Here is a 12,847-nt window from a genome sequence, read left to right on the forward strand (position 1 = left end):
TACTGTACGGTCAGGGTCGTCCCGACCGACTTTTGCATGTCACATCCTGGTAACAGTTGTTTGAAACTGACCCACTCCATTAAAAAGAAAATTCTGATTAAGTTTTGGTAAAAATCAGTAAAAACCCAAAAGGATGAACCTTGTCTATACCTAATATTTAATTATGGAGTATCAATTGGTTAGTCAGCGTGTAAACATGTGTTTTATGTTAGAATATATGTCAAATTGGGTGAAATGTTCAGTAAAGAAAATTGTGAAAAATATCAATCACAACTCCTAAGAGCCCAAGATCTAATTTTGTCCAATTCAATATAATGGTAGGCAGCAAATTCACTGGAACATCAATTATTTGACAGTCTTGCTTGAAACTGATTTAAGCATTTAATCAATTATTAAAACTGTTGCAGATTCATTTTCTAATGTTACTAATCATTGCAGCTTTAGACTTAATATAAAAGTTTGATTATGTTGGTTGCAAAAGATTGATGCAATGCATTTCTGTGCTGGAAATAGAACAAAAATGTGAAACTGAATGATAATATACTGTGTATGCATGTATGGCTTTGATTGCATGTGTGTACCTGAAGATGTCTTGTGTGTCCAGATCTATGTGAAGCCCATTAATGAACAGGGCTGAGTCCCCAGGCTGCAGGCCCAGAGTCCCTTTGAAAAACTACAGAGAGAGTGAAACATCAACATGACTAAATATCCTGTTCACATCAAACCCTAAAACTCCCCATTCAACTGAGCTGAGCAGATCACCACACTGTGCAGCATGTAACGCCAAAGCTGGCCATGGCGTAGTCAATTATATTGTAAAACTAGAGGCAACAGTCAGCAAAAAGCCATAACGAGGCACGTCGACAGCTCCAAACAAGCACTGACAGCTCTGTTTAAAGTCAGTCTGTTTAGAGCAATCAAACCCCACACTAAACAAATCTAATTATTAGAGAAAGGGTGTGTGAATGTGTGTATGTGTGTGTGTGTGTGCATGGCTGCGAGAAGCTGTGTGTGTTTGTGTGTCTGCACAGGCAAAAGGAAAGCTCAAAGTCGTTCTGGCGCAGTCAAATCTCATTACAGAAAGACAAAGACATCAGATTAATCATACTCCAGACACTGCAATTACAACAAGACATGATTAACACAAATATTGTTCATCCCACTTAAACTGTGTCTGTGTGTGTGAGAGTGTGTGTGAGAGAGAGAGAGAGAGAGAGAGAGAGAGAGAGAGCGAGATCGAGAGAGAGAAATGTCTGTGTGCAAGTGCATGTGTCCAAACTACTTCAATCAATAATCCTTCCTCGCTGCAGGACTCAGTGCGCCTGCCGAATGAATCACCGATTCAGTAATTAGGACGTTTGCTGCTCACCCCCACCACCCACCCAAACTCCTGTCTGCACACCAAGATAATGTGAGCACAGCTTGAGGAGGAAGAGAGAGGGAGGGGGGACAGGAGGGAGGGAGGGATTGGGAGTGAAAAAACATTTGACAAGAAAAAGGGGTGATTACCTATTCCATTAGCAGGGCAAAGCCAAGCACATTGTCAGGAACTGAATGCTTTTCAAGTCAGATGTTGTTTACAATTTATCACATAATAAAAGGTGAGAGGAACAAAATAAAAAACAGGAAGGGCAGTTTTCATTTTGAGATATTTCCCAACAGATGAAGGCTAAGCGGCTGAGGGACTGTGTTCGTGGCTGTATGCAATAATGCTATCTGTTTTTCTTTATTTTTCTCCTTTATTGGATTAGATTGGTAAACAGCTAAACCTAAATCATCCCTGACCACTCAACAACAGTCAGCAGGAAGGTAAGAATACTGGCATGCTGGAGAACCAAGAGACAGGGGAATTAAAGAGGATGAAGAGGTCAAGCAGCTGTCATGAGCGGGAAATCTGTGCTTTTTAGAGACCAATATTGATATTTATGTATAAAGTATAGTTTTCTAAACATAACATAACTAAGAAAACTCTTTTTAGCACAGCAATAATAATAATAAAAAAAAATATTCCAAAAATGACATTTTACATCTGTCAACAGCAAAAACAAAAGAAAACCTCTGTTGCGTTGAATGCCCCCCCCCAAAGAAAAAATAAAAACAAAAAAAACCGAGCAATAGTGTATTGATCATGAATCACAGACAAGTATGAACTCCAAGTTCTTTCTGCCTATCTTCCAACATGTCATATGACAACTAGGTGATTAGATTTTAAAGGATAAGCCCGGCAAATCCCATTAGCAAGGATAAAACCAATCATGTATTGATCCTACTAATAAGTATTGTCTGTGAAGCCACAGTCTGATGTAGCTCACATGGCTCAGCGCCTTTAAGCTTCATTGTTGTCCAAAAACACATAAATCATGATTAATAATGATAAATGTGCCACACCATTGCACCGGGTGACATGTAACTTCATCACCATCAACATGAGCAGTTGTTTATGTGGAGTCACATACACAATGTCACTCTGCTGCAAATACTAGAATACTCAATTCATAGCTGAAAATAGTTCCCTACAAATGCAGTACTTCCTCCAGTTTAAGCGATGCTTAATAAAAACTACAGAGCCCTGCTACTTCAGGACATTATTTAGCCTTTTCTTTTAATTAAACAATATATCTGTGGCCCATTATTAAAGATTTACATCTTCAGTAAAAATGAATGGGCTTGGGGCTGAGGGCCACTGAATGAGAAGGGAGGTTGGATATTCAGGAGAACACAGGATAAGGTCAGCCTTGGTGTTTCAGGGGAAAAAAGAGTGAAAGAAGATAAAGAGAATTGATAAATGAAAGTGATGAGTGGGCAAACAAACACATACCTTCTGATTCTCTCCGATCTCTTTACGGATCTCAGAGTTGACCACTGTTTTAGTGATGGACCTGCGAGGGGAGAAGAGCAGAGTGAACTGTAAAACTGCAGACTAGTCACTATCTGCATAAACCCAAACCTGTTACAGTAGCTACTTTTTATTTGTGTGTTTATTTCTTTACCTGGCTTTGGTGGGGAAGTTCTGACTGAGGTCTTTCATAACATTGAGGGCATCAACAGCGGGAGCAGCAAGAATGCGAGCTGCTGTCTGGAAACTCAGATCTATAAAAGAAATCGTGGGAGGATGGGGAGGTAGGCAAAGAGGGCAAAAAAATATGGGAAAGAGATGAGTGGACAAAAGCAGAGAGGAAACACACAAGAGGGTACAGAGAAAGAGAACACGAAGAGAGAAAGTTTCAACAAAATAAAAGCAGTGTGAGCATTTCTCAGTCTGTACTGTGAATAAACTCACAATGAATACATCTTTAAAGGCTTGTGCTTCTGAAGATTGACGTTTTAAAGAAATAAGGAATGGGTCAGGTTGACAACCAGATCAGGTTCTTGAACAACCAAATATTACTGTAAATTATCATGAACTCAACCATTTTCATTTAGTCTATAGCCATGCTACCAGCTATGTGAGGCTGTACTCATACAAAGTGGTGCTTTGAGCTAAACGCATCAGCATGTTAGCATTGCACACAATGACAATATTAAAATGCTGATCTTATGGAGATATAATGTTTATCATGTTCTCCATCTTCCATCATATTAACATTTGCCAGTTAGCACTAACCACAAAGTACAGCTAATGGGAATATCACAAATTTTTTGGTCATAAATGTAAAGACGCTACATGTAAGTTTTTACTGCCGCCAAATGTAGTTTCTTGACGGGACTGGGTGGTGGTGGTGGTGGTGATGATAGTCACTTAACAAGAGCTTCAGCCATCATTGCGTTTACAAGACAATACGTTAGAATACTTCCTCTGAGCAGATCTACTTCCTAATCCTTTCACGCTGAACTGAGGGCAGACTGGACGCCACAGCGACTCACTATTGCAAAGTGGTATTATGAGACAGGATGGGTGTTTTTGCTAGCTGGTTAGCATGATAACTTCAGTAGAAGAACAGAGGTGATAGAAATAGAAGCAGAATATTGATGTTGCTTTCTACCACGGTAGGCAGCTCTCGGCGAGTAAAGGAATGAAGTTTGCTGCTGAACTCTAAAAATTTCTTCTCGACTGGTAAGTAAAAAGCTGCTCATTTCTAACGTTGTCTATGAAGAGTCAGGGGATCACCAAAGTGATTACAATTCATCTTGTAAGGGGGACATGAATGTCTGTATCAAACTTTCATGGATATCCATCCAATAGATGTTGAGGAATTTTCATTGAAAATCACAAATGTGAACCTGCCGGAGACACTAGAGGAAAAGTCAGGAGTTCACCGAAGTCCTTAGGATTTGGCCTCTGGGCACCGTGGATATCTGCACACGGCAATTTCACGGCAGTCCATCTGACTGTTGTTTAGAAATTTCATTCTGAACCAAAGTGGTGGATCTACAGATTGACATACAGACACTGCCATCCCTAGAGCCATGTTGCTAGCGTGGCTGAAAAAAAAGGTCATCTGTAAAGCTAATTAACGTATTAATTAGGAAATAATTTCATGTTAACATGCTTGTCTTCACATCTGAGGCATTAATTAAAACTATCTTACAGCATTAAAGCCTTTAAAGCAGGATTAACAATATAGTCTAGAATATTGTTACATACAACATTGTATATAAGATACTGTATAAGTGAATACAGAGCATTTCTGTGCGAAGAAAGGGAATGTGTTGTGAGGATTATTTCAATGCAGTGAGCATCTCTGTAATGGTGTTGTAGCCTGTGTGATTATTAGCCCCTGGAGGTCTCCCTCTCTTTATAAACAGGCTGAGCTAATGAGCCCCAGCGGGGCAGAAGATAAAGACAGACGCCCACATGACAGTCTGACAGTCGAGCTCAGCCCGAATCTCTCATCCCCTCACATCCTTTATTCACCACAATCAAAGCAGCCTCATGCTTGCATCCTGACCACATCAAGTGAAAGAAATAGGGATCTTTGTGTAAGTTTAACAAAAACACATATACACCAGTAATGGCCACACAAACTAGCTCCAGGTATGTATGGGGTAAGAAAAAGGGTCAGATTTGAAAAGCACATACAATTAAGTCTGTGATTCATCAGATGATGTAACCCTAATCAATAATGCTTTTATGTTACAGGAGAAAATGCTCTCATATCTCCTTGATGTTATTACTCAGATGCATCAAGGGGACACTGATCGATCGCAGTCATTGATTACAGAACTAGACATATAAATTTTCACCAATGGAATGATCTCACTGTTAAAAGAAAAAGACGCCAGTATTAATTTCTTTTTATTTATTTATGATCAATGGATAGGGAATATAAATCAAGCAAATGAAACAACTGAATCAACATGAATGGGAATACAAAGTCTCCCACTTGAATTAGTTAACTTTCAAAGTATTCAGTGTATCAAGCGTGACGCAGTTTCACAAAAGGGAAATCAAAGCTTAACCCACAATGCTCTCGCACATGTAGTTTGGTTTATTTGGTCAGGATCGAGGGAGAAAATGATCACTTCTTGCCTTTTACCTGTGGTCTGATGCTTGTTCACACTTACTTGTAATTAACAAACCTATAGCTATAAACACTGTGTTATACTGACTGACAATCACTGATTCAACAGTTTTAGTGACCGTCATCATAAGTGCGACAGTATCGGACCCACAAGGTAAAATTGATTGTGGTGACTGACAGAATATCAGCAGCATTTTACTGCAGTTTATTTATTATTATTTATTCTCTGGTGGTTACAAAGTTCTTACAGAAAAATTATTCACTAAGGAAATTAATACTTGGGACTGCATCTGCAATCAAAAACAGTCATCATGTACTGTAAAATATTAGGAGGGATAGTTACTGTGCGGTCATGTTTCTCTCCTTTTTATAGAGGAACTGCCAAAATAAATAAAGTAGGACAGAAGCTCAACACACTTCTGTTTTTAATCTTTAATAAATATGTATGCTACTTGTAAAAATTGCTTTTGAAACTGTTAATCAGCAGATGCATTAAAATAATGCTAAAATCACATATCGACTATCATTATATATCGTGGTTTATCTGGACCAAGACACATCTGTTCAAGTAGTCTGGGTCCCGTTGAGTGGTCCACGCCAAGTGTTTGATTGACAGCTTTCACATGAATCTTAGTAAACTGATAATCAAACCAGACTTAATTTGAACAGAACCAAACTGGTAAGGTGTGAAAGCATGCTGTTACATTTAAAAACCCAAGTGAATTCAAGCTAAATTTTGCCTGAAGAGATAATGTTTTTGCTCCTTGTCATTGTTAGTTTGCTAATGAATTAAGCGAGGTATCTCTAAGACATGCTGTGACTCCAAATTTCCATGAAAATTGTAAGGACAAAAAGGTCTTCAGGTCAAGAGACAATTGATTTCATTTTGATGGGGATGAGAAGCTGGGACTTTTGCCTCTGGATAATTATCTTTTGTGAGCTGTTGCTATGAAGCAACTGGGCAGAGACCTCAGCTTTAGTCCTGAGGGGATATTTACAGGATCATAAAATCGATCCCCTTAAAATTTAAGTGATAGAAATAATGCCTGCAGGTGTTAACAGTAAGCAGAGGAAGTGTTAAGCTTTGGTGCATGCTCTGAGGGCCTCACAGTTTATTTTTGTTAGTCTGCCATGACCTTGGCTCTGTCTGTTTTACATATTTGTTTTACTATGCCGTCAACAGTCTGTGAAGTAATTTCTAACTGATGTAACACCAACATGCACAGACAGATACTTTCTGTTTGGCCTTTTTGTATCGAAAATTCCAATCATGTAACAGTAAGGAACATGAGAACTGAAACAAATGGTGGAAAAAGAAGAATGAAATTGGGAAGGAGACTCACCTTGCATTTGCCAGACTTTGAGAGGTGCCATTTCATTGGTGCTTTCGACTAAATGTTTCCTCAACTCTTTTAGCTGTTCTTTTAGCTCCGGGTAGAGCGTCCTGTTAAGAAAGATATAGACAGAGAGCGTTTACGTGCTTCTGCTGAATGCTTAAATAGCAAATTTCTAATTAAGTGAGAGTGCACGGATTCAAAGACGGATTCGTTTATTTTCAGGTTAGTTTATCAGCGATAAAAGGTTATAGTCAGTGCTTTGAGGGAAGAAACTGGATGGGAAAAAAAGAAGGAAAAAAATCCTGGCTAGTGAAAGTGTGGTGCAGTTCCTGGAGATAATCCAAGCTTTGAATTTTTATCATGGCCTGACACGGAGCCACTCACTTGAGTTTGCCAAAAAGGAATCCTTGGACCTCGTCCACGGGATCATTCTCTCCGATCACTGTAGCGTTCACCTCCGCCCCTGAAACCACAATCAATTAACTCGTTATTCACATCAGGACTCCCCTGGGATTACACAATCATGGGCATGTGTGTATTGACAGCGTGTGCTCTTGTGAGTGTGCGCACCTTGGACTTGTGTGTCGTCCTTTGCCTTGTACTCCTGGCTTTTGATGGCCAACTCCACTCCATACCCAGACAGATACACTTTCTTTCCACTTGGATTCTGGAGGCAAAGAGGAAACATAATTAAAAGATGAGAGGAAGAAGTCGCCTTCATCCCTAACATGAGGGCGTCGTATCCTTCGATGTGCCTTGACACAGCACTTGAGGAAGCAGACTAAGTTAGCAGCAAAAAAATTTTTTCCAAGTGGCTTTTATTGTTAACTTTTTTGTATTCATCTTAATCTCCGTTGTAAAAAAAATTTATCTAAATTACAATAGAAAAAGCTACAAACACATGTGCATGCTGACTACTCCGACAGCTTTCAAGTACAGACAACCAGCTGCTGCTAGCTATGTGCTGAAGACACTAACTGTCCCCTGATTGGCCCTTGAGCTTTGAAGTAAAACAAAAACTTGTTAAATGTTACAGCCACTCCAGTGCCCAGGACTTCATGCTTAATGGACAGATGGTGGGAATAATTCAGCATAATTGTAGGGGGAAAAAATGATAAATTGGAGAAGCACTTTTCATCCTAGGTGTAAATAGGGAGCCCAATTAAACTCCAAAGTTTTTTTTTTTTTTTTAAGATGAGGATAAGTGAAAAGACAAGTGCTTTTAAATCATCATCTTCCCTCATGTTCACACAGAGATAAATACAGTATATTCGCAACTGGGGGCTGTTCAATACCACTAGATTCTTCTACTGAGGACAACCGTGTCTCTCTAATGGAGCAAGGAGGAGTTAAGTGCCTTACTTGAGCCTTTAGGACACAGTTTTAGAGCGAGAGAATGGTATGGTAAAAATAAACAAGACAATAAATCATGTATGCATAAAATCTGCATTTGCATGTTGATATATATGTGGATTCAATTAAAACTTTAAGTCTTAGAAATTTAGTTTTTCCACTGGTCATGCCTTATCATGCTAATTTAGGGCAACAAAAAAAAAATAATTATTGATTAAACTGCAAAATACTCTCTTGATTGATCAATTACTCTAGTGATCTGTAAAATATCACGAAATTAAAAATATCTGTCACAACTTCCTAAACTCGCCCACTGGTCTCAATCACTTTTCTTTTGTTTGATGAAATGTCAAAAACTTCCAAATATTGACGTTATTGTCAAGGAGAACTAAAAAAACTAGCAAATATTCACATTTATGAAACTACAACTGGTAAACGCTTAAAATATTTTCAAATTATTAATTAGCAAATTTGTTTTCAATTAATTTTCTGTCAATCAAATAATCCACTAATAATTTCAACTGCAATCTGCTCCCACATGGAAACGATGCATAAAAGCTTGTGAAATTCTTTAGTTTTCATCCAGATTTGTAGCTATGTATTATGAACTGTATTTGTATTCAACATTCATACACTAAGTTAATCTTGGTTTTGAGAGTGTGTGTAACACCTACAGCAATGTAATGGCGGAGGACGTAAGTCACCAGCCCTTCGCTGACTTTGGATGATATGACTTGGTGAAGCCTCTGGAAATCTGGTTTTCCAAACTCAGCGTAGAGGATGACTACAGGAGCATCTGGGTTTGATCCTGGGTATTTGTGATCTCCTTTGAACAGGTATGGCTTCGGCCTTAAAGAGAGAGAGAGAGACGTCATAGATCAGTAATTATTTTACTGATACATGACAATTATGTATGAAGTGTCTTTAATTACCTCTCAGGTGCAGTTTTCAGCAATGCTGCCAAGCTTTCAGCATCACAAGTCTTCTCTCCATGGACGCTGAAAAAAGCTGAGCAGCCAGACGGAGGAGGCTCATTGGACGCTATCTAAAAATACAAACAGTGGGATCATTCAGAAATACATACAGGAATATGATCTCCTTCTTATGCATGCACAAGGCTTCAAAAACAAATTTAAGTCATCCTCCTGGTACCTGTTGGAAGGAGTGTACTGTTGCAGAGTAGGCTCTCAGGGAGAGGGCGAACTTCAGCATGTTCACCTGGACGGAGCTAAGCAAGGCACTGGCTTTCTTCACTATCAGGTCATAGTAGGCCTGATCTGTGTCTGTGTGAGGACAACAGGTGCACACAGAAGTCATGTATCAATGCTGTGTTATTTCACAAGATTTCTCTGGTTCTGTTTGATTGTTTCAACACTACTTCATCACCTCTGTCAAAGGTTTTATGGTTCAACTGTTTTAACACAGGCAGAGACACAAACGAACAGAACGAAAATTTAGTTTGCAGCTCTATTCTATCATGCTATTGCTTGCCTAAGTGTTTGGCCAAAACACTGACACTGCAATTGCTGCCAAGAGGCTTGCATACACATCATAAATTCAGCTGCACACAGCACAGAGACTAAAAGTGAAAAGTGGTCTATAGAGGCTGAAGCAGCTTTACTTTACCATCATGCTCTCCTTCTATGTTTTGATTGGCCTCAACAAAGTCCCAGAATTTCTCCTGGCTCTCCTCTGCCAGGAACTCACTGAGGAAGAAGAAGATGAGGTGGCAGCTTCATAAGATGTGCATGTATGACAAAGTGTGTATTGTATTGTACTGTTTGTAAAGTGTTAAAAGTTACATTATTTGCTATAGAAAGGTTTTCATTTTGCTCGCCAAAGTCAGAACACAGGGTCAGCTACAGTCAACAGTACAGCATCTGAAGGCTGTAAATATTCAGCATATTTCTCAAGGACACATCAGTAAGACTGAGGCTTAAACTCATTTAGAAGACAGTCTCAGTAATGACCCTTCCTGCCCTCGGGACACTGATTTATCTATTCTCTGCTTCTGAAATTTAATGTCAGACATATAACAGCTTAGTGTCTGCTACTGTACTGTTGAGCAGTGCAGTGTTGTACCTGGCTTCCAGCAGCAGAGGAGTATCAGCCCATTTGGTTGTGAGGGTGGTGGTGACAGCTTTGGAGTCTGCACCCGCAGACACCGCAGAGAGCAGCGACAGCAGCAGGACCGACAGAAGCCACGTCCTCAAGCCCAAGCCTGGGAAAACAGCGGTTGGAGACATTAGGTGGGTGGAAGAGTCAAATGAGATGATGAATCTGCTCAAATCCTGGCTATATATGGCACAAAAAGCATCTTGGCTGAAACATGGACATCTAAAATGCAGGCGTGATTGTACCCAAAGCACACTGAGGGAACTGAGTCAGGTTGCCACTTATGTAGTGTTATGTGAGCGCAGATCACTGACAATACTGAGAGATCAAGTCTTCAAAATCAAATCATTATGATATGATCATATCATGTTATCGTTCTGCACATTTCTGTTGTGCAAATCATTGATTTCAGACGAGTGATAATTAAAAATTAACAAAATTAGTTACTTTCTACAAAAGTGCTTGGAGTCATATAATACACACAGACACATTTAACTGCTTCAAATATCACTGAGATTATTTTCTGTCTGTGTATATATATATATATATATATATATATATATATATATATATATATATATATATATATATATCAAAAAATAACCTTATTCACATTGTGGTACTGATTTCAGAAGTACCTCCAAACATGACAAACTTGCCAAACACAGTAGGATACTGTTAGCTTGCTAAACAACTCAAACACAGTTTTGAAGCCTTTAGCCAAGAAAAAGTGCCAAATTGTCTTCTCTTGCTGTACGTCCATCTGAATGCGCATGTTTGTATATTTAGCAGTGGAAAGATAGATAGAACAAATTGGGACTCAACATCTGATCACCAGAGATGCTTCTGACATGCTGTATGATGCGAGGTACGAAGTACAATCTTTCTCAGCTGGATCTAGACTGTCTGAAGTCTGGTTTTCTAACTGTCTCTGACCTTGACTTTATGACTCTGGCTGTATGTTTGATGTTGCTATTATGCTAAAGAATTAATTTGGGACTAATCAGACGCCTCCTGATGGTATTACGTGATGGATATGTATCTAAATATCTAGTGTCTAAAACTTTTGCACAGTGCATTATGCTGTGTTTGTCTGTGCATTGACTAATTAATTGAACACTTTCTCAAAATCTCCCTACAGTTTGAACAAAATTAGACAGGGCTTTCCAGGAACATTTCTGTGATAGTGACAGTTATATACAGTATGAAATTATAGGAAAGTACGGGACATGTAAAGTAAACTGAAAAATTTACAACATTTAAGTATGATATCAGTGAATGTGGGTCCTAATTAATTCCATGATGTTGAGTCCATGTCTTGTAGAGTTGGTTTTTCAAATCCCAATTTCCTATAGCCTTAAGATAGTCAAAACATATAGTAATATAGTCCAAAACCCAAAGGTATTCACTTTACAATAATATAAAAAGCAGAGAAGAAAAAATCATGATAACAGAGAAGATGGAGCCCATGATTTTTGGCATTTTTCAGAAAAAAGGAAAACTCTTAATCAATCATCAAAATAATTGCCTATTAATTCTCTGTCTATCATCTAATCAATTGTTTCTGCTCAATTTAAGACATTGATAATTTAAGTTTATATTGTGCTCATATGGTGCATATACAACAGTCCTGCAATAAATATTGTGTCATACAAATAAGTGTGTCTGTTGTTTAGCCTACCCTTAATGATTTGAATGAGAGTGGACAAAACAAAAGGAACAACTGTCAAAATAACGCAATGCAGTTCAACATCACCACAGACTACATCCTCCAAAATCACCATGGAGTAAACAAACAAACTGAACATTATAACCTTCGTGAATGAAGGATTTATTGCAGGACTGTAGACTGGATTAGCTTAATATAGTTGATGGAAACTTCGAGGTAACAGGGTCATACAACGAGAGAGAGAATGGGAGGGACTCAACAGGCAATTTCTGCCCTAGGTTTGGAATAACAAATAATCATGAGTCTAGACAAAGTCCGTATCTTGTTATGGGATATAAAGTGCAGAAAGGCTGGAATGATGAAGAGGAAGAAGCCTTAGTCACGACATCATGGCCTTACAGATAGGTTAGTGTATTTTACAACAGAATATAAACAAACAGCTCGAAAGTCTCTGTCCAATGAGAAGCTTCAGCGTGTCTCCTCAGTCTGGACATCCGGACTGTTTGACTGACAATCCTCATAGCGCTAACCATGAGCTAAAGGCTAACTTTATCACATGCTAAGGTTTTAATGGTCTAAACGGCTTTAATGTTCGTCACATTCACACAAAGAGCTCTTCAACAGTTTGCAAACTCAAGGCCGCTAAAAATTAAAATTGATGTTAGCTAGAAAAGCCGCAGCTAACTAGCTAGCTAACTCTTCATACACAAACGGAAAACTGCCTGGCTTTACTTGCTTCGGTTTAATCGCAGCCAGCTAATTACAAAGCCTCTAAAAGAAAAGCTATGATAACACATACTGAGTACAGTTGTTTGTAGCTTCATCCCTGAAAAAATGAATGATTTATTCTCACCGAAGCCGGCTCCGTAGCTTCCTGCATCCATGTTCCGCTGGGAGTGGGTGGGACCTGT

The 12,847-nt window shown here is 38.8% G+C and overlaps 1 protein-coding gene across 1 annotated transcript in view; it reads right to left on the reverse strand.

Annotated features, from left to right (window-relative positions):
- The window catches only part of uggt1 (UDP-glucose glycoprotein glucosyltransferase 1), a 30,199-nt gene extending 17,352 nt beyond the window's left edge, over positions 1 to 12,847 (reverse strand). The window contains exons 1-12 of the mRNA XM_023396993.2: positions 12,790 to 12,847; positions 10,235 to 10,373; positions 9,779 to 9,858; positions 9,305 to 9,435; positions 9,085 to 9,197; positions 8,827 to 9,001; positions 7,370 to 7,466; positions 7,184 to 7,262; positions 6,806 to 6,906; positions 2,991 to 3,090; positions 2,819 to 2,879; positions 582 to 673 (exon numbers count right to left, since the gene is read on the reverse strand). Coding sequence (XP_023252761.1) covers positions 582 to 673; positions 2,819 to 2,879; positions 2,991 to 3,090; positions 6,806 to 6,906; positions 7,184 to 7,262; positions 7,370 to 7,466; positions 8,827 to 9,001; positions 9,085 to 9,197; positions 9,305 to 9,435; positions 9,779 to 9,858; positions 10,235 to 10,373; positions 12,790 to 12,820 — 1,199 coding nt within the window. The 5' untranslated portion in view covers positions 12,821 to 12,847. The remainder of the gene's footprint in view (positions 1 to 581; positions 674 to 2,818; positions 2,880 to 2,990; positions 3,091 to 6,805; positions 6,907 to 7,183; positions 7,263 to 7,369; positions 7,467 to 8,826; positions 9,002 to 9,084; positions 9,198 to 9,304; positions 9,436 to 9,778; positions 9,859 to 10,234; positions 10,374 to 12,789) is intronic.

Source organism: Seriola lalandi, unplaced genomic scaffold (assembly GCF_002814215.2).
Source record: "Seriola lalandi dorsalis isolate HSWRI2012SDOR001 ecotype SW California unplaced genomic scaffold, Sedor1 jcf7180002054989, whole genome shotgun sequence".
In the NCBI taxonomy this organism is placed as follows: Eukaryota; Metazoa; Chordata; class Actinopteri; order Carangiformes; family Carangidae; genus Seriola; species Seriola lalandi.